Consider the following 22,540-nt stretch of genomic DNA (forward strand, 5'->3'; position numbering starts at 1 on the left):
ATGCCGTTAATTTCAGAGAGCGCAGTCAGTTAGGAGAGACTTAACTGAGAAGTAAACTTGCTGAAAAGTGGTTTTGTTCTGTCTCAAATCAGGACAGCTGGGCTTGATGCCCTAGGCACCTGTAGTGCAAGCCCTGGTGAAAAAACACCTCGGTGTTCTCCACAGCCTCTTGTGGTGATGGAGAAGCTGAGAACAGATGCATTAGTGTCTCCTGGAGAGAAAGGTCAGAGGAATAGTACAAGTGACCCATCAGCTGCAGTGAAGCACCCCGAGCCATCACCTCTGCCTCCTGTCACATTGGTGAAACAGTGACTTAATTTATTACAGGGATCAATTAAGTTTATTCATTTTAAAGGCAAAACTTAAGACTTTTGGCCTCCATGCCTATATCTTGATTTCAAGCGATTGGAATACAACAGTCATCATTGTATGTTTGATGTAATCAAAAGCATGAAAGCCCAAAGCGAGTGGTTCCATCACGGGTGATGGCATGGTGTACAAATGAACAACCTGATGCTTATGGCTCTACTGAGATAGTTGCAGGTTTACATTACTTCACACCACCTTCCCTAGAAAACGTGGCCCTCGGCAATGTTTACCTTGCAATGGTCATTGCTCGTACAGACACACCAACCCACGGTAAAACTTTAAAGTAATAGCAACCTAACTAACTCTGTAAAGAAAGTAGTGGAAGATTTTATCTTAATTATTTTCCAAATAAGAAGTCAAACCTGATACATTTGGAGAAGTCAAGGGTTTTTAGAATTTGGAGGTGTCGCACCACTCTGCTTTCTCAGTAGAAGATCTTATGATACCTAAAGCTGAGGGGGGCATGTTTTTTTTCTTCTGTCAACATGCTACAAAAAAGATGATGTTGTTTTACTTCCCCCCTCCAACATGGAGCTCTGAACTTCAGCTTGTTAATGATCACCCCTTTGAGATAACCTATTTAAGCCTCAGCAACCCCCCCAAACTCCTCTATGCTTTTCTTTATTCATTTTGCATTAGGAGCACAAGAAGGTTACTGCAGCTGGTATATGACAACAGAAACACCTTTCCTAGCTCTCTTAGGCAATATATAAGTAACTCATGCAACGTCTATGACCTGCTGTAGACCCTCTTATTAACATGCCAGGGAGAGTTATTCTATTAAAACCAAGCAAATCCATATTTGAGATGTCAAGTTCTTTGAAGGTCATTGGTTTTCAACCAATGTTAAACCTTGGAGGAGGTTTAGACAAACACAAGCCATTAACTAAAATTTGTTTATTGAAAACCACCGTATTGTAAATCTTGATGCAGACTATCACTTACAGAGTGTAAGAAGCCATCAGAAATGCAACATCAAGAGGGCAGTGGCTGCAAGAAGATCCCTTCCAATCCTTAGGCAAGCAGGATGTCCATAAGGCTAGGTGGAAAGGCCAATACAGTATATAAAAGACTTGATCTGTAATCCAACGTCGGTTTTCAGTAGAATATTGAGTTCAACTGTTAAACCTGCTCACCTACTCCAAGTGTAAGCAAGCATTGCCAGAGATTGCTTAAATATAAAGAGGCTTTTAATTAGATAAAAATATTTATTGTTCTGTGTATTTTGTTACACAAAGGCTGAAAGACATGCAATCTTGGCTGCAATCAAAATGCTTATTTAGTGAAAGTGATAAGGTATTCTGGGTAAGCTTGAATATCATTAAATATGATGAACATGGATGGATTCTTCACATTATCAGTTGAACTATCAAACAGATCTATAGAGTTACTAGTATTTTTTGGTGCTGGAGTAATTGATCCTTTTGTCCCCTGAGAATATTCTCCAACAAGGACTCGAGCCAAGTACATGTACTTCTTCCCATTCATATCTGGTTGAGAGTAGGTGTCGCTGGCAGAATAGCTGGCGTTAACAGCAAAGTACGTTCCATTTCCAAAGGCTGCAGCTGTAGTCAGAAAAACAAGCGTTTGTGAGTGTTTCAGTAGCAGCAATTGCTTGTCTGCCACCTTCAAAACCTGTGACTCTCTTGACAAGTTTGCTTTTTATTTGTAATAGGGAGATTTAACACAACAAATTTTGCATACAAGGCAGGACTATAGAGATGGCATGGCAAATCAGTCCTAGCCCTATTCAGAAAAACAAGAGTTGTTTTGAAATTCACGTTACCGTGCATTCCAGCATAGCTCCGGTTAAAGCCATGGTTGTTAATTAGGGTTATCGACTCCTTACTTGTCCCATGAAACAAAAGCCTCTCATTATTTGTGTTGCCATTTTTGTTATCCATTTCATGCTTTTTTATTTGGTAGGTCTTCCAAAGAAATTGGTTCTGTACTCTCTCAATCTGCAAAGTTTGAAAATAAGACACATCAATTTTCTTTAGCTTGTGTTATGAAAACAATAGTGTATCAACCATTCAATCTGCTTCCAAGATTCTCCTCCTAGCTCCAATGGATGTACAGCAGGTTATGAACTAAGTTCATCAAATCACTCCAAACTTTGGCATGACAGACAGCAGAACCCAGCCCAAAACACAACAGAAACACTCCATGGGAAACAATATAAGACAGTTTCACAGGTTTCTGGGGCATAGATAACATGCCAACCTGCAAAGCACACATGGCTTAAGCGAGCAAATGCTGTGCCCTACTATAACAAAAACAATTTAAAGAGTGAGCAGTCTCCCTGGATGCCGAAGAAGCAACTGCTTAAAAGTCATTCCAAATACCTCAACAGCAACATTAAACTGATGATTAAAGTTGTGGACAGCTATAAAGACTAGTCCAACTTCAGAAATCCCAGTGGAATTTATTTTTCCATTGTTATTAGCATTCTTCATTACTTATTATTACAGTATTTATGCTCAGAAACAATGACATGCTTTTACCTTTTCAATTTTCAATGACTGACAGGTCTTCATAAACCTTTCCTGCACATCTCTATATTCTCTTGTTTCTGGCTTTAGTTCCACTATCTTGAGTCGCTGGTTTTGCATATCATCCCACGTTGCAGGGGGCACTGTTGACTCTTGATCTGCAGAAGAAACATAATCTATCATATTTACCCAAATCCTCCGCTTAAAGTGAAACATGCCCTGCCACAAAGCCTTCTAAAAGCCCATACACCTAGCTCATCACTAGTGCCTACTGGTCTTTGTCAGCTAAGAGCATTCTACGGGTCTTTTACCGGAGGATTAGGACGTTGTAGTTTCCAGTTTGCCACTGCACTGGAAATTGATGTGCCCGAATTGGTAGGCAAATCTGTTCTTCATAGCTGAAAAGGGATCCTTTGCAACATCTGTTACCAGTAGCCTTCCCTGCAAATCAAGTTTTCAAGGACATGGGGCAAATGCAAATTTACCGAGTAGCTAGTTCTCATCAACTAGGAGGCTAGGAGCAAAGCATTTGAACAAGAAGGCTTTAAATTAAAGAGTTCAAGAATATCCTCTCTATCTGAAATGCCCAAGTATTCCCTTTCTTCCCTTATTTCACATGAGGCCTAGTATCTAGGCTGTATTGTCAAACAGTAACGGTGATCCACATGCTACAGACATCCAGCATTATAGGTTCCCTCAACTAGAAGTGGCATTTTTTGGTAAGAGAACGAAAGATAAAAATCTGGAAGTACGTTCAGGAGGCATTACTAAGATACTGGGAGCTGCACAGTTACTTAAACCTGTCCACTTCCACTTTCAAGCGTTAAGTGGACACAAAAGTTGTCCTCATTAAGATATAAAATGTGCCCCTGCAAAACTGAGTCACAGCAGGACAAAGAAAAATAATACACTGGGAAAAGTCCTAATGGACAAGTAAGAAAATGGGAGCTCTTTCTATTGTAAGGGACCAGAAGAGGGTACATCGCAAGAACAGAAATTAGCTGAGATCTAGAATGACAACTGCTACAAACATCTCATTACTGCTAGTAAGCTTGTAAAGAACCTCAGAACACATTATCTACTTTTCCAAATATTTTAAATAATTGCAGGATTCTTTTATTTTCATTTCCCAATTCAGTTTCTTTCTACATTCTCCAGAAATGGACCTGCGCAAACCACCTAACAATATTTTGCATATTTTTACCATTTCTTACTCTTAGTAGGCTGGGTGAACCTGGTTTTAACATGGGAACGTCAGTCTGTCAGGATGCTTTTACTTACCTTCAGATTTATCAACACGTACAATGGGTGTACGGTTTCCTTGGTCATCCACAGCATATTTATCATTTATATTCACACTGTATTTTTTCTTATCAATGACGACCGAAACACTTTTCTGCTTCCCCATGAAAGCACTTTCCAAGCGCATATTTGTGAGGCTGTCGAAGGGCACATAGGAGTCCTTTCCAAGATATTTCCACTCAATGAGGTTTTGAAAGAGTTCTGCCCTGATCTCTTCCTGTTTAGCAGCTTTTACCCTGTGGATCATTTCCTGGACATTTGAATAAGCAATCCAGACATCTTTCTCAACACCTGAAATTCGAACACAGTTACTACCCAAATGAAGAGCAATTTTTAATTTCTTTTGTAGGTCACGCAGTTCCTCGCTCTCCGCTTCACCGAAATGAGAGATAAACTCGTCTGTGATTTCTCTTTGAAACTGTTCCTTTAAAATTGCACTTTTCAACCAGTTTTCAGCTTCTTCCACTTTCTTTTTGTTTTCACCACAAATCTGCACAACAGCCAGATCAATTTTCTTCTCCAAAGTCGCTTTGGTTTTTACCTTTGGGGAAGGTTTCTCAGAGCTCCAGAATGCTACATTGAAATACACAAATGTTGTAGTTAATATTAACCACTGTCAGCTGGTGCTAAACAGATTGATCTATAACATGTATCTCATAGAATGGTTTGGGTTGGAAGGGACCTTAAAGCTCATCTAGTTCCAACCCCCTGCCCTGGGCAGGGACACCTCCCACTAGACCAGGCTGCTCAAAGTCCCATCCAGCCTGGCCTTGAACACCTCCAGGGATGGGGTATGTATTTAAGCGACATCTACTTACACGTTAACTTGGAAATCAATGACTTGGATGCTGTTTTAGCAGGGTTTTCCCTTTTCTGCATGCTTTTATGGAACACACTCAGCAGATGTGGCTGAAAGATGACAACTTTAACAGTTTTCACAGATGGAGCAGAGTTACTCCTTGCAAAGTCAGTTACTGCATCTATCATGTTGTCAGCCACTACAGCTGGATCACGGCCTGCCTGACCTGAAAAAAAATTTATAAATGTTTTTGCCTTCAAAGTGTTAACAACTGTTATAAATGGTTAAAAGATCTTTAAAAGAAGAGTTATGAACATACCTACAAGCACTGAGATCACAAACAAGTTGGCAATAACTTCAGGCTGGCAATCAAGAAAGGTTTTTATTTATCAGGAAAAGGCGGTTTGAGACCACCTTTCCAGCAAGGGAAAAACAGACGTTTACTTTTGTTGACATGGTGACTGATCAGGTTATGAAGTATATTATACGGCTTGGTTAGCTAATAGGCCACAGGCCTGGCACTCAATGGCACAATAGCCAACTCTTTACTGAAAAAACAAGCCTAGTTTTATTTGTGCAAGAGGTCCCTGCATGCGTGGGACCCAGTTCTGGATTCCCGGGCTCTAGGGATTTCTACTGATCAAACTGAAAATAACAAGAGAAGAAAAAAGGGACAACCTGGCCTGTTTGACAGGTTGACATTCCATCTGTATCAACCCTACTTGTGCAGCTGCTAGCCAGAGTTGCATCATTTACCCATTTCAGCAATGGAGTAGCAGCTCCCTAGATATTCTCTAGTGAGCTGCCCACATGTATCAGGCTGTTGTGACAAATATTTACGGCTGTCCAGGAAGTACAGACATACCTTCAAATCCCTGTTAGCAAGGCGGCATCAGGTCTAGAGCGCTCCTACTCTTTACACGCTAGCTGACTGCAAGGAGTGAAGCTTTCTAGGTCTTCATAAGCTTCTAATAACAGTTTTAAGGTCTGCAGTTTCTGAATATGTTTTCACCAAAGAATAAACCCTCCAGATAGATCAAACTCATCGCTTGAGCCCCGAGATCAGCAGAATCACATGCACATTTCAAAAGGGAGATGCAGACCTGTTCCAATTGCTGGGAAGATGACAGAGGTGTACTGCTGGAAGGCACACTCCTTAAGCACTTCGGTGACGAGCATCTTGATATCATCTTGGGCAACACAATGAATTATATTTTTGCACGGCAGCTTTCCTGCTTGGGTGATGATATAGCTCTTATTCTGCTGTGAGGCTGAAACAATAAGTAGGAGAACATAATCAACAATGATCCACAATACAGATGTGTCCTAATCCTCATTAGGAGGTAAATGGTGACAAATATACCCCAGGATAAGCTTCAAGTCTCCTTCCACAAATTGTGCAACCCCCTTCTCTCTATTTTCAGTTTCAAGGCACAAGCGTTCATTTTATGTTTGTAAAATATTTGCCTCATTTGGCAAATAAGTTTTGTGGGCCTTTATTTGTCAAGTTTGCTCTGCAGACTCAAAGAACTTCATGCAGACTAGTACTACGCTCTGTCTTCACGCACACACAAGCATGCCATCCACCCTCAGGTGCCTAGCCTGAATTACTCTCTTGGCCTGCGCAACAGAGGTTTACCTCTTATCTCCTCCACATAGTCCTTTTCCTTTAGTTGGTCTTCCAAGCTGACCTCCACACCAGCCTCTTTCCCACTTCCCTTATTTGGTGGGGTTTTAAGCCACATACTTGTCCATCCCTACTCCCCATTCCTTGTATTTGCTGTTCACTAGCTGAATTTGGTCTACAAATAAATGCCTCTTCCGAGGCAGGAACACAACTTCACTAGTTTTCCCTCCTGGTCCCATAGAGGATGTCGTAGTGGGTTGCTAGTTCAGCCAACAGCAAACATGTATTTTCCTCACTCTGTAATGACAAAGTAGCATACATTTCTGCAAACATCATCCCTTGCTCATGGCTCTGTTTGATTTGATTTTACCATCAAAAGCTTTACTGGAATAAGAAGATGCAATAATGAATAATTTAGTTCTTTAGATATGCTTAGAAGCCCTCTCTTCTTGAAGATATTTCTTTTCCTCCTCTCATTAGATGTTTTACAAATATCACATTAACTGATTAAAAACTAGCTGATATAACACAGTGCATAATGCAGACAGATCTACAGCAGGCATCGAGAAAGTATTTCAGCAGATTCTGCGCCATGCATGAACAGCTTCAGAAAGGGGGACGGAAACGTCGTACCATACCTCGTTGAGCACATTCATCTTCAACTGCTTTTCCAGCACCGTTCAGAATGGCTTTGGAGACACCTTAAATGAGAGGAGGCATACGAATCCACTGTTAATGCCATTAAAGTCACACCGGAGGCAGAACTCACATAATATCTAAAATATTTCAATCCTGCTAACAGCAAAGGTTATGGTTGAAAAGCGCTGTTGCCTAAATTTTAGGCTTATGCTTGTCAATTTGAAGTGATGTCTAAAGTATCTAACAAGTTTCACCAAGGTCAAAACCTCATTGAGGTTTGTCTTCTCTAGTCCAAGAGATGTTCTATAAAAAAAAACAACTTAAAAAATGATTAGTTTTTTTAAGAAGAGTCTTAAGCATGCTATCCTGTAACATAGACTAACAAGAAAAAGAAAGTTTCAGACACTTCCTAATTAAAACTTTGTACCCTAAGAAGCAAAACGGAAACTACACTGTGAAACAAAAAGGGTTTGAAACATTGAAAAGAATACTTCTACACTCCTTATCCAGCCCTTCCAACCACATGTACTATTTTCACACCTAATACCAACTAAAATACCTGCTTTAAGGCTGAAGGTTTGGTTTGTTATGTTTACAATGACATCTGCCTCTTCCTTGGTAATATCGCCTTCTGCCACCCAGAACACAATGGAGCCAATCGTCATTTCACATACATCCTGTGCTGAGGCTGCAGAGGCACCAGGGAGAGCTGCAGGAGAGAAATACAGACCCTGAGCAGAAGGCAGCAATGAGGTAGGAGATAAGGGACTTGTTCATGGGTACAACACCTAGGGAGACCACAGTTTGCCTCCAGACTCAGCCCATGAGGAGACTACCTTCCACAAGGAAAATAATTCCTTCTCGCGGGAGTCTCTAATCAACCTTCCCCTATTCCCACCATTGCTATTCATGCCAAGATAGCAGAAAAAAAACCTGTTTTGCCGCACATCTGGTATACAGACGCTACTTTCTGACATTTTATTACATATGCATTTGTGAAACTCCAAAGTAAGAGAGCAGCAAACTTTTCAAGTCTCATTCCCTTGCCTCTCTGTCTCACCGAGTTTTCAGGCAGGTTCTCTGCTGCCCAGCAGGAACTTCTTACCTATGCGCTATTTATAAAAACTTGATTAAAGTTTTCAACATGTAACTTATTTTCTACACTCTGCAGTTCCATTAGGCTGGATAACACCAAAGATATTTCAGCTTGGTTTTGCTATTCATCTGAACATGTCAAAAGTTTAAGAGTTATTCCAAAGAGGCCACTTTAAGACATATAACCAGGAACTTATATCCTGCCTTCCCAGGACACAGGAAGACACCAACCCGTTCACAACCTAATCAAGTACTGCAGCAATAGAAGGAAAAGCCCTAGTTGTGCTCTCGGCACATGATACTTTCTGCTGTCCTGATTTGTAGGGGCGCTATGCAGATAATAAATCACAGGTACATCATTTTTCTGTTGCAGATGTTATAGACACTCAGCCTGAAAACACCATGTGCTGCCTTTACAGCAGCCACTCCGACTGTTGGACTTTGGGAATGACATGCTCACCAAACAAATATCTAAACATCCATAAGGAATGCATTCCCTGGAATATTTAAAAGAATAATAATAAAAAAATCCACTAGGCACACAACTTCTGTGAAACAGGCTTACCTGTGTCTTCGCTAGCCTTATTTGGAGAACTCTTTTGCACTTTAACATCTACAGTAGTTCCACATCTGCTTTTGAGTTCATCTGAAAATTCCTAGAGAAGGAAATTACAAATCAACCCCCGTAGAAGTCTTTAGATTACACAGTAGAAATAAAGGTTTGAAAAACGAAGCTAAAACACATTTAGAAAGAGCTTAACGCAAGTTATGTCATACCATCTGCCATAATGGTGATGGCACGTCCTGACACACTGTTGTTCTCAGAAAGCAAAGCTGGCAACAGACAGACCTGATGAATAACCAAGTCAAAGCCCCAGTTACATTCCAGAGGGACACATTAACAGATGGCATCCTTACACTGAGGGGGTAGTTTACGCTCCAACTCAAGTCTTGCAGCTAACACCACCCCTCTTGAAGCACAACAGCTCAGGCTTTGGTGCAGTAGCCTTCATTTTTGGCCCTTCAAAACATATTAGCTACTGCACAAAATAGCAAGAGTCAACAGATGCAGGAACACTTCTTTGAACATTAATTCACAGCGTGACTGCTCCTCTTTTGAGAGATTCATGTGTGAAATGAGCAACTTGAGCGTGGATATAGAAAATTTGTGCTAATATGGTACTGAAGAAAGGGGAATGTGGAATACTGATACGTTTTCTAATTTAGAATTTTACCAGCACAGCAATTCTAGCATAATTATTCTTCATAAAAAAAAAACCCCACACATTAGCATTCCGTTGAAAGCACTCCTTTTTCCAAGACTGAAGACATCTATGCAGGAGCTGCAGCAAATTTATCTGTAGGCAAGTCCTACATTCTGAAGAATTAGGTGACATCGTGAGATAAAGAGTAATTACACTTTTGTCTGTATTATTGCGAGGGAACAGAAAAGGACAGGAAGGGCGCAGAGCTGTACAGGACAGGCAGGTGACCATGAGGGGTAGAACCAAAAAGAGAACTTTCAGTACAGACAACAGAGACTGTCGGCAAACTTCTTTAGGATAAGAACAAGCACCCTGTGGATTCTTTGGAGATCACAAGATAGCCAAGTATCACGAGAGGGACCCAAATAAACCAGCATGTAATAGAGACAGAAAAACATAGTAACTCACCTGAATATTTGCTGTGTCTTTCGGGTGCAACAGAATGTGAACTTCCTCAAGAGAACTTACTCCGTTTTTATTACTGAATTCAAACACTTTGTCAAACAGTAATTTAGCAACAACAGACCTTGGGAATCCTAAATTCCCTGTCCCAATCGCTGGGAAAGTAATTGACTTTAAAGACAGTTCCTCAGCAATCTGCAGGCATTTTGTGATGATGTAGCCCAAGACCTGCAAAGCAAAATTATTTTTTCAATTACTCAAAATAATTTTTTGCACTATGTGCAATGTAGCACTTTCCCTTTTAGCTATCTCTTGGTATTAAAATACAATATTCCTTGTGATGCATGCAGTTATATTCGTCAACAAGGGATTCGCCACACATCACCTCTCGTCACCTACGAAACCATCCCTCATCTCAAAGGAGAAGTTGCATTAAAGCCACTATGAAGCCCAGTCAAATTAGAGTTCAGGCAAATAAAAACCCTTATACCTTTGTAGATGCTTGTTTCTCGGACCATGCAGGTACGACAGCATGAAGCACAACACTGCAACCCAGATTGTAACCTTTTGTTTTCAACACAGATCCTTCCGCAGGTATTTTTCCTTGGCCTTCTTCTTTCAAGCCCATCTGAAGCATTAGCCCTGCCTTGTCCAGCAAAGCTTTCGAGAGCAGCCCTTTATCAAGCTGGAGATCTCTGGTAACACTGATGACAACAACATCTGTCTGAAAAACACACAAGCAAGAACTCTAGATTTTAAGTATCAAATTTAAATTTTGCACCGATTCATCAAATACAGCCTGCCTGCTGATTTAACAAAGTAAGTTTTTGGGACAGCAATCTGAGACGGAACAAGTTTTGGAATAAACCAGAAGTTATGCTCAATTCTAATGCCATGAGCCTGCCCGAAGCAACACAAAAGCTGTGTTAAGAGTGAAATTCATTTCAATTCAATGGGAGAAAGTTAAAATTCTGCATCCTTGTCCTACTTGTTCTGCCTCCATTTGAAAAGTGTTTATGCAAGTTCACTCTCCAAGAGAGCCTCACAGACTGGAAAAATCTGTGTTTGCTGAGGTAAGCAGGACCTCCTGCGTGTGGCTAGTCTAGAGAAAAAGGAGATGCTGAAAACAGACAAGACTGGAGGAAAGCTAAGGAGAAAGAAGCAAGACAAGCAGTAACTTATAAGGGAGAGAAATACAAAGGGCTGCGAACATTGTGTCATGCACTAAATTCCTCAGGAAGGACCTTGATACATGTTTTAATGTGTGTTCTGCCCTGGCCAACTGGAGGAGCTGCATGCACAAGCTATGGGAGGCATCCACTCCTGAAAGGATTTGACAGCCACTATTTTCAGTAACATATCAAACACGTTACATTGCTAATTAAAGATGATGGTCTAAGGCTGGTCATTTCTCCTTTGGCTTTTTTTGTTTGTTTGTTTTTTAACAAAAACACACACTGATTTTTGAAAGCAAGTAATTTAAAACACTTACCGTAGCATCTTCAATGCTTCCTTTTCTCAGTATGATGTCAAGGCCTTCCACAGTTGTTACCAATGGGAAGCTCTTGCTATTTTCAGTAATTTTTCTTTTCCTAGGCTGAGGAACTGTACTGGTCTGATGCAGTGACCCGTAGGAATCTGGAAACACTTCTGCCAGTGCCTTGCAGAAAGCCTGAACGTTGTTTTGTGCAATATCCACAAGGTGAACCTCCTTCAAGCTGCTGGCCCCCATGGATTCTTCCAAGGTCTCCTTGATGGAGGATACAATCGAATACGTACACAGTTCCACTGGAAAGCCAAAAATCCCTCCACTTATAGCAGGCAGAGCTATGGAACGATGATTGTATGTTTCAGCTAGTTGTAGACTCTTCTTCACTGTCTTTCTTAACAAGAACACGCACTTTTCTGGGTCATCCTTCCTCCACCTGGGCCCAACGGCGTGAATGACATTCTTGCAGGGGAGTTTCCCAGCGCCGAGAATAACTGCGCACCCAGGCTGCAAACGCCCGTTCCTCCTCACCAGCTCATCACACTCCTGTTGCAGCTCTGGACCAGCCGCTTTGAACAGTGCTTCCGCAAGGCCACCGATGTGTTTTAAGTCTTCATTAGACGCGCTTACCACAACATCAACAGGATAAGTGCACAAGTCAGCTCTATAAACAGCTATTACCACTCCACCTATGGTCACCTGCCCATAGGGCTTGCCTATATTACTATGTTCTTGCTGTTCTTCTAGCTCTTCTTCTGACTGCTCTTCCAGCCTGACTAGACACTTAAAGTCCTGTTTCGCAGTGGCGGCAAAAAAGTGTTCTCGCTCTTTGAAATATGACTTGGCTCCTGGCTCTCTAATTACCACACGCTTATAATGCAGGCCGGATAGAATTTGCTCAACTAAGGTGGCTCCCTTCAGCACTTCTCTTCTTGGCCCACTCAAGGATATAACTCTACATTTCTTCTGTGTGCTAAAGTCAACTTTCACACCTTTATTCTGTAAGCCACCCCAAACATTGTTCTTCTCTTTCTCAAAAAACATGATGACTGCCATGGGCTTTCCTCCAATGACCTTTTCTACTTCTGTGTTTTCATCTATAAAGTTGGAAAGTTCCTCAAAGGCTTTTGCTACTGCTTGAGAACAACCAGTAATGATGACCTGAGACTTTGCATGAATGACTGTTACATCTTCATTAGTGCAGTTTCGCTTCGTGAGCGTACTCCATTCCTTCTTCTGGAGGACTGACTCATCCTCCAAAGCAATGCTTTTGTAGTCCAGTTCCTTCTTTATTTCTTCTTCTGCTTTTAGGAGATCTTGAGGAGTGCTCCCTTTCAAGATGACAGCTTCTGTGCCAAGCTCATAAAAGGCACTAATTTGTTTTGACATAAACAGGCTCTGTGACAGAGTTTCATTATCAATTTGCTCTAAAAACTTGAAAATATAGGGGTGGACATTAACTGTTTTCTTTGCCATGTTGCGTACATTATCTAATATTTCCCCTTTTACTTTATAAACTTCCTCAGGCATTCCACATAGGTTAATTACCTTCTGAAAATGATCATAAGTTATCTGCAGGGCTGGGAACTCTGTACAAATTTTTTCTTCAAGACCAGTACTCTGTAAAATTGCATATTCCCCTGGGCCCATTAGCACCACTTCTTCAGTTTTTTGCTTTTCTCTTTCAATTTTTCTGGTGGCCTCTTCTATCAGAAGCTTCAGTTCTTGTTCAACATTCTTCACAACTTCTTCTTCACCTACTAGAACAAGTAAATTCTTGGAAATATATGGGATAATCGTAACTTCATCGTGGGTAAAGCCGTTTCTAATGGCTTCCCACACCTCTGCGCTTACTTGACATTTAATTGTTTTGTACTTCGATATACTATTTGCAAATGCCACGGAAACATTTCCATTCCATGTCTTGATCAATCGAAATACTAATCTCTTCTGCTCAGACAAAGCAGCTGAAGGATGCAAAGTAACTTCTGGGTTTTTACACTTGGGTTCAGGCCATGTTAGCACACAATTACACTTTGCCATTTCACAAGTTATTGCCTTAGTTAAACTATTATTTCTCTGCAAGTAGTACCAGATATACGGATCCAGAGGCACCGTAATTGGATCTGGCTGCTTTACTTGTGGCCCTTCCTTTCCATATAGAGCTATTCCCAGCGAGATGTAGTAAGGATAGACAGAGATTGGCATTTTGTTGAGCGAATGCTGCTTTGCCAAGATCTTGGTTACATCTGAAACGAACAAACAAAACCCCAAACAATCAATGCTAGCACTTAAAACCAAAGATCTTTTGGTTGGGTGGTTGTTTCGGTTTTTGTTTTAAACTTTATTTTCTACTGCATTATGTTTGTTATGTCTAAGAATAGTTTTACATTCATTTTCCCCCCTTCCCAGATAGAAATAATTCCAAATTATTGAAGAGTTACTGGTTTTAAATGCCAAAAACTAAGTTAGAGAGAGACAGTTAAGAACCAACACTGACCACCTCCAGGAGGAGGTACGTATAGCACTGTCTCTGCCCCTACTTCTGTTATATGCTATATTTGAAGTGCCCAACTCAGCAGTTGCCTGGGCTGTTACTCAGCACTATCAAATCACAGCTCCTCTATTTGCCCCCCAAAGAGCATTTATTTTCTTGAACTTCCCTTCAGCTCTCCCCTCCACTGCAACGCCTCCAGCTTCCCCCTTGTCCTCTGCCTTCCACAGATGTTCATGTTTCTGTCACTGGCTGGATGAGACACAGCACCTGCTCTCCGGCCAAAAAGCCATCCAAGAAATTGTCCTCAGAGGAGCCAGACGGCACACATTGCCACAAGGCAGCTGGTGGCAAAGGTGGACGGAGGGGAGATGTTTCCTGCACTACATGCATGGGGCTGTGCTTTCTCTACAGACCTCAAACTGTAACCTCAACTCTGTAAGGATCCTGTCCAACCTGCTCCAGGTGAACCTGCTTTGGCAGGGGGCGTTGTACTAGACGACTTCTGAAGGTCCCTTCCAACCCCTACCATTTTGTGATCCTGTGGGTGAAAGACTGTGCATAAAAAGGGAAAAATTCTATGCCTCATGCCCACCTGGTCCATAACTGAAGCTTGCACTCCAGTTAGCACAGATCTGCTGACAAAGTGCCAGCTCTGCTGTTTGATGAGGGCAAAGTAGGCATTTCTCTAGAAAATCCACTTTTTGATCTGTAAAGGAAAGGATCTCAGAGAAATAAAGGCTTCATATCTCTGCATTACCTTTATGATCACCGAATGTAATGATAGCTGCATCTTCATCAGGCAGCTGCTGAACATCCACCACTTGCGCGCCTCCATTCTTCTTGTTTTCAAAGTAGACAGTTATATAGTCACTGGCTGTGTTCGGTGGTATATTTTCAGCCCTAACGCTTCTTGTTAGCTCAAGGCACCGTGCAGTAATATTTTGTTGCTTTGCTCTGTGGTTTTGGTTAAGCTTTTTAGCGAATTCCCCTGCAGCTAGGAAGAGAAGGGAGAACAAAAAAAAAAAATTCAAGATCAAACTAGTAGCTTGCTTTTCTACTATGATGTTAGCAGACTGTTGCTGTGTGCACTGACCAAAGCACTGAACTACAGAGCACGCATCAACTCAGGAGTGCCCACAAAGCTACTTCTTTCCACATATTCAGGATCTGTCACCTAGTATTGACCACGTGGTTGATCACAATTGTCAACTACAACTACCATGGCCAGAATTTATCACTAGTTTTCCTATGGAGTAGCATTGGGTCTCTAACTCCAAAAGAAAACAAGATCAGGTTCATTTTGGGGCTATGGCTTTATACACAGCTAATCAGGCACAAGTCAACAGTTCAAATTTGGATTCTTTCAGTTTTATGATACTTATGATATTTTTGGCTATTTTCCCCCCCTGCCATCATCACAGTAAAAGATAGTCAAGTCACTTTTACGTCTGTCAGCCAAACACACGATTAAGTTTTTAAAGGATCTACTTATTTCCTAGATTTCCAAAGATTTGGGAGTGGACCACGATACAAGAGGCAAATAATTTCTGACTTGTAAAGCAGAAAACCCTACACCCTCTCAGAGACTAAAAGCTTCTTTTGTTTAGTTATACCACGGACTAATCCCTTCACAGTTTTAAGATTTCTGAGCAGCTTTATTCTTACATATTACCAGTAATACAACTATTCCCACTAAGTTGATTCAAACTGGCATATATGTGGTTTTCACCACGTTCTACCTTCTAAAGAGATTTACAATTTTTCCACACAGCAGGCAGAATTCTCTCTTCTTTCCCGTCCCACCTCCTCACCCAGAATCAAGCATACATAAAATCCCCTTGTCCCTTAAAGGCCTCAATCACAGCGGCACTCAAAGAGTCCTGGAACCAGTTTGCTGCTGTCAGTTTAATTCAGTTCTCCTGGAGCTGCAGTGCTGTTATCTCTACAGCATCAGCGACGGCATTGGCTTACACCAATGCCGAACCTGGTCTTATCACACCACTTACTGTTGCACATGGCTGGGGATGGAATTTGTTAATAATATGAAACATAAATCTTGGCAGGAAACAGGAATTCCCCCCCAACCTCTCGCTGGTGAGAAGCGGGAGCTGACACCTCTCCGCCACCTGGAAGATGCCTTTGTCATCAATCACTAATAAGGCAGAAGAGAAAGCACTAAAAAACCCACAGTGGGCATGTAGTAGCTTAACAACTAGTTGGTCCTGCAGCATCAAGAAAAATATGGGGTGTTAATTCCACGCTTCGCATAACTGACAGCTGACGCTCTGCGTAAGGACAGCTAGACTTGCCCCAGCATCCCAGGCTCCATCCAGCCCAGCATCCTGTCTCCAGCCACACCAGGGATCTACAGAACAGCTGCAAGAAGATGCTGCTTCCCTAATCCTCTCCCAGCCTCCAATCTAGTACAGCAGATTTCCTAAACCTAATGCTTGTCTATTTAATAGCCTTAAAAAGCTCTGTTCCATGTATTCGTTCAATTTTCCCTCAAATCCATACAAACTTAACTACACGCCTAACACCTCTTGGCAAGGAGAGCCTTTACCATCGATCTGTTCCAAGACCGAGTACATCTTTATGTTGTTTGTATAAACTTAGTTTGGTTTTAGTCCCGTCTGTTCTCTTTACCATCCAAATCAGAGCCAACCCTCTTCTGACTCACACTGGCCTCTACACCGTACAGATAAAAGGTATGTCATTAACTTTAATAGAGTAAATCCTCATTTAAAATGACATAGTATCAGATGAAACTTTAAACCTATGACAGAAAACATTCATTTCCTGCTTAGTCTCCCTCGCACACACGCAAGTAGTTAATAAAAAAAAAAAAAAGATCTCCAACTCCTTCTTACCAATATTTCCAGTAAAAGTAACTACAGCAGCACGTATTTCAGGTACCATTTCCACACTGAAGTCACCGTCATCCTCTGACAAGCCACTGATGTTCTCTACCAGCATAATTAACATGCAGTCTTTTACTGTCTCCCGCACGTTTTCAAGCACAACTACGGCAGAAGGCTGGGATCGTTGCAAGTCCTCCACTTGGCATGGCTCCTCGGGGGTGTCTGCTTGCCACGGCTTCACAAACAGATCGATTTTCTTCACCGAGTGGTGCTTCCTCTGCAAAACTTCTTGGGCATCTAGTTCCACAGGAAAAACATAGAAAGATGTGATCTCTGATCTTCCCTTCCCACCACAGCAGAGAGACATGTTAAGCTACACTCCGCTTTAAAAATCTGGCCAGACATAGAATCATAGAATCATTTAGGTTGGACAAGACCCTTGGGATCATCGAGTCCAACCATCATCTCCACTCTACAAAGTTCTCCCTTACACCATATCCCCTAACACCACATCTGAACGGGTCTTAAACACATCCAGGGATGGTGACTCCACCACCTCCCTGGGCAGCCTATTCCAGGGTCTGACCACTCTTTCTGTGAAGAATTTTTTCTTAATGTCCAGCCTAAACCTACCCTGCTGCAGCTTGAACCCATTCCCTCTTGTTCTATTGCTAATTGCCTGTGAGAAGAGACCAGCACCAACCTCTCTACAATGTCCTTTCAAGTAGTTGGAGAGAGTGATGAGGTCTCCCCTCAGCCTCCTCTGCCTCAAACTAAACAGTCCCAGCTCCTTCAATTCTCCAGGCCCTTCACCAGCTTCATTGCCCTCCTCTGCACTCTCTCCAGCACCTCGATATCTCTCTTGTATTGAGGTGCCCAGAACTGGACACAATACTCAAGGGGTGGCCTCACCAGAGACAATCACCTCCCTCATTCTGCTGGTCACACTATTTCTAATACAAGCCAGGATGGCACTGGCTTTCTTGGCCACCTGGGCACACTGCTGGCTCATGTTCAGCTGCTTGTCAATTTTCTCATGCCACAGAAGAAAGAGAAATAAAGCAAAACCACATCAAAAGTTAGGGTCAGGATAAAAGCTGCTCCCTGATCCAGATGTCCCCAGTCTCCACCAAAGGAAAAAAAAAAAAGTCAGTTACTTTTTGAGGTATGTGCTACCTCCTTTCTACTGCCCTCAAGTACAAGAAAGTGTTCTCCGGATTAGTAACATCTGATAAATAGCAAATAGAGGGTTTTCCATCCTGCTTACCTTGTGTATTTAACAAATATTTAACTACATTTGATTATGTTAAACTATATTTCACTATTTCTCCTGCATAAACAGTTTCCTCTTTTTGCATACATCCTTCACACACTAACAAGTAGCCAACAGCAATTTAGCTTAGAGGAAAAAAATGCAGATAAATTGAGGCTACTTTAAAGTCATTTTCTCCACCGAGGTGAGCATTCACTTCTCTGTCTTAAAAATAAATAAGATTTACTACCTCTTTTCCTCCCGATCTCCAAAACCCTGGCAATGGAAATGAGTATGAAAGAAAATACAACACAATAATATTTACCCACGATCTGCAGTTAATACTGTCCTATGCGTTATCCAGTCTCCTGAACTCTGATTAAAGCCTCCTTATTCTGCAGTGCTCCTGACATCACTTCTCCTGCATAATTCTCTGCGAGCCTTGACCAAGCATTTGGGACAGGTCTAGAGAACCACTTATTCCCCTGGGGTTATCATAAACGCTGTCAGAAACCCACACCTGCACTGGGCAGACAGGCACATTTGCTCTTTTTACATCCTGTCACTCTTTGGGAATAAAACGGCATCTCTGGTGGAGCAACGCTCGCAAAGAGATCCAGCACCAGCAAAGGCCAGTCTTAAGAGGGAGTTTTGGTAATATAAGACTCAAGATATGACCATACCTTCCTCGTCCTGAAAGGTGATGATCATTTGCTGATCCTTTTTGATGTAGGACTCGATGGCCCCCCCACCAGACTTCTTTTTATTTTCAAAGTACATTTCCACAATCTCATCTTCTATTTCCTCCCCAGAGGCAGTGGTTACTAGTATGGCAGATCTCCTAGAAGTTGCTTTTTCCACTTCCAGTTTCTCACTTGATTCTGAAATGAAAGATCACACCCTAATGCCTCAGGCAAAAGTTAAGAAAAAAAAACCCAAGAACGTTATCTTCTAAGCTTTTACACCACAGGTTTTTGTTCAGATCACAGATAAGATCAGGGAAGAGAACAGGCAAATAAACAGTAATTCGGGCAGTGGGTTGGGTTTTTTTTCCCCCCAGAACAGCCATTAAATCCCAAACAAGCTGAGGGTATCACTAGTGTGAGCTGGATCAACAAGTGAGGAGAAAAGGCCTCCATTCATCACCAGGCAAGGTGATGACAACTCTTTTACACACCCACCATTGCTCTTCTGCCTGCGCACCCTCTCCATTCACAGCTGCAGCCGTTGTGTGGGTCATGTGGGTCTACACATGCTGGCTGCCACAGGAGCTCAGCTGTACCTGGGGTACACACCTACTGATGTTCTACCACAGGTCGCCCTGGTGGCAGTTGGGAAGGTCTGGCTGGGGACAGCCTCGCCCAGAAGGAAGGCCAGCATTCACTGCATATTCTCCCTAAGGAGATGACCTGTCTGAGGCAGTCAGTGAAGCGGGCAGTTTCCTAAAGGGACTCATACAAAGGCGGGGAAAAAAAAAAAATCAATTTCTTTATTTTAGTGCAGAGATAGTGACTTCTACACTACATTAGACAAACACCACAAGGTGACCAGGGCACTATTGCAGCATAAAGGTCAACGAAGACCAATGAAGCAAAAATACACTGGTCTTTGCTTAGTAAGTGGCACACTTACCTGACTTCTCCTGCTGAGCGTGCACAGGAGCCTCCTTATTCTGATAGGTAGGAGGAGACACCTGGGGTTCATTAACTAGAGATAAATGACAATGCTTTCTCAGTTACTGCGTACTTCAAGAAGAAGGTGGTAGACTGAGGAGCTAACACAGCTTGGATTTAGTTTCATGTGCCATTGCCAGCATCACAGACTTCACTTTTTTTTTTTCTTCAAACTGTATGTTGAATGTGGTTACAGAAACACCCTTTAAACTCAAAAAAAGCTTCAGGCATAACGTCAAAAATCAAACTGGCACATAGCGGTGCTGCGTGAGCTACTGGGAGCAGGTTCTCCCCTGCATTACAGCACTGCCCTCATACAAATACCATGCCCCAGAACAAGAGCTCTGTTGAGGACACCCCTCTGCTGGAGGGAAGCGCCTTTAGATACCGAGCACATCTGTCATGACGTATCCTGACTCCGCACGACATCGCTACCTGCTAGTTTAGCACAGCAAGGAACACAGTTAAGTTAGAAAACAAAAGGCAACAGTAACATCAGACCGTTTTTCTAGCCCATGCCCTCAGTCTTCACCTGTGCTCCACCCTCATTAGCATAAATAAGTAATTTGCACGTAGAGACCAGCGGGTTATGTATGATTAGCAAACGCTGGCCCGCGGGGAGAACAGGTCAGCTAGAACCGTAACAAGAACCGCATGGAAAGTTAGTTCGTTCAGTTTTTCTGCGCGCCTTGGAGCTCGCTTACGGGCTGTTCTTTACGAATTAAATTAATTGTGTGCGTTAGAAAAACAAAACAAAGACACACAAAAAAAAAAACCGCAAGAGAGCACGGGGAACGGAAAACGAAAAAGGACAGCTCAAGGCCAGCCGGCACAAGGAGAGGGCTCGGTGGCTGGCTCCGAGCCACGGGGTGGGCCAGCTCCGGGGGCTTGTGGCGAGCGCTCCCCCCCGCCCCTCGCAGACCCTACCTGGCGCCTCGGCCCCGCCGGCCCGTCCCGGCTCCTGGAAGCGGAACGAGAGGAGAGTGGTCACCCACGGCCCCGCTCGCCCCCCCCCCCCGTCCCTTCCCTTGCCCTCCCCTCTCGCCTTACCTGCGGGGGGTCGCCGTCCGCGGGCACCTCGGTGACCAGCAGCGACAGCCGCCCGCCGGGCCCGCAGTCGACCTCATGGACCCGCCGCTCCAGCACCCGCCGCCTCACTGCCAACACGACAGGCACCGGTGAGGGGGGGGGGGCGGCCACCACCCCCCCCAAACCGGCCATTAACCTCCCCCGCCCCGGCCGCTCACCCTCAGGCTGGACAAAGCAGACGAGGAGGCCCCCGGTCCCCGTCCGCAGCTCGCACTCGCCGCCGCCCGAGCGCCGCTGGCTCTGGAAGTAGCAGAGCAGCTTCTTCCTCAGGGCGGGCGAGGGCTCGGCGGCGCCCCAGTCGCCCCGCACCAGCAGCGGGAAGGCACCCAGCCGCTGCCCCGCCATGGCCGCTGCCCCGGCCCTCGTCAACCCCCGCCGCTTTCGGTTTCATTTCCCCGGCGGGGAGAGCCCCGCCCCGCCCCGCGACCGCCCCCGGTCCCGGTCCCGGTCGCGCCGGCGGGGGCCAGCCCAGGGGACACGGCCCAGGGGACACGGCCCGCGGCGCAGCTTCCGCAGAGCGGTAGGAGAAGCCTTTTTCTACAAATTCGGCTGTTTTTCCATGCCCCGAGCTTCAAAGGCTTAGGACCGAATGTCACGGACCTCGCTCTTCCCGCGCCACGCTTCCAGAAAGAGTCGTGACACGAAGTAAAATCGCCCGTTTCCATCATTCTCCCTCAGAAAATACTTCTACGACTGCACAGGGTTGCAAGGGAGGAGGATTCTCCTCGGACATCGTGCCAGCCAGCGGAGACATTCCTCAGCTGAGGGCTCAGGGCGTCCCCTCGGTATTTGTGGCTGTTTCTTGCTGTGTATTTTACTAATGTGCCCAAATATGAGACACTAAAATAGCAGCTAAATGAAATTTTTTCCTCCCCTACCCGCTGCTAAAAGAATATGGTTGAAAATTGTATGAAATTGTAATGGAACTTTGATTGAACTTTAGCTGAACTCCTGAAATTAAAACTTAATTGGGCCTTTTGCACCTGGACTAGATGTAGAAACAAATAAACTTAATTATACCCTTGCACATCCGCCTGGACTGGATGTAGAAACAATTGACTGAAACTCAGATCAAAGAAACAGAGCTGTTGACGGGTTACCGTACCCAGAGCTTAGTGAGGGCCCATGGAGGGACTGCGTTCCCCGCCTCTGATCTAAGTATGGGATGACAAGACGTACAATCTTTGGAATGGAGTTTAGATAAAGAGCGTGTCCAAGAGGAGCTTTAGGGGACTATAATACTAAAACACACACCCTCTTGCAAATAATGAGCATGCCAATTAAGGAGATCTCTCAAAATGTTTAAAACATTAACTTGGATGTGTATGTACGGTGAGGGATGGCAAAGGAACTGCAGCTCACCCACCTGCTGTATCTTATCACTATAAATATTGCCAGAAACCTGAGGCGTACTGGCGGTTGTCAAAAGCCTGGCACCCGATTCTGCAGAATTGAAATATCTCCACAAATAGCGACATACATATTGACAAATATCTCGACTCAGTGTGTTGGTTGGTCCTTGCGCACTGGGTGAAGAACTCTTATTTAGGGACAGCATAACTTCACTGAAAGTTCACCGAGGAGAGGGATAACAACCAAATGTCATTAAATATGATGGGCAGGGGTGGATTTCAGCTAAATATAGGTGTCACGAGCGGACCCATGCGGGTGCCTTTTTTTGTCAGGGGT

General features: G+C 43.5%; 1 protein-coding gene across 3 annotated transcripts; it reads right to left on the reverse strand.

The window, feature by feature from the left end:
- Window positions 1-1,251: 1,251 nt before the first annotated feature.
- On the reverse strand, window positions 1,252-21,228 carry LOC141746155 (protein mono-ADP-ribosyltransferase PARP14-like). Of its 3 annotated transcripts, XM_074594046.1 has the most exons (19): window positions 21,010-21,228; window positions 20,813-20,919; window positions 20,690-20,723; window positions 19,722-19,796; window positions 18,773-18,970; window positions 16,847-17,134; window positions 14,734-14,970; window positions 11,483-13,728; window positions 10,481-10,714; window positions 9,997-10,218; window positions 8,889-8,979; window positions 7,788-7,937; window positions 7,228-7,290; window positions 6,066-6,233; window positions 4,982-5,188; window positions 4,143-4,736; window positions 2,874-3,019; window positions 2,156-2,330; window positions 1,252-1,934 (listed from the first exon to the last, which is right to left on the reverse strand). In XM_074594046.1, the coding sequence occupies exons 1-19, from the start codon at window positions 21,194-21,196 to the stop codon at window positions 1,645-1,647; spliced, it is 5,712 nt and encodes a 1,903-aa protein (XP_074450147.1). In that variant the 5' UTR covers window positions 21,197-21,228; the 3' UTR covers window positions 1,252-1,644. The 3 variants fall into 3 exon arrangements, with proteins under 3 accessions (XP_074450147.1, XP_074450148.1, XP_074450149.1); XM_074594047.1 differs by lacking the exon at window positions 19,722-19,796 and having other exon boundaries at window positions 21,010-21,215; XM_074594048.1 differs by lacking the exons at window positions 19,722-19,796; window positions 20,690-20,723; window positions 20,813-20,919; window positions 21,010-21,228 and adding an exon at window positions 19,271-19,531.
- Window positions 21,229-22,540: the final 1,312 nt, after the last annotated feature.

Source organism: Larus michahellis, chromosome 7 (genome assembly GCF_964199755.1).
Source record: "Larus michahellis chromosome 7, bLarMic1.1, whole genome shotgun sequence".
Taxonomy (NCBI): Eukaryota; Metazoa; Chordata; class Aves; order Charadriiformes; family Laridae; genus Larus; species Larus michahellis.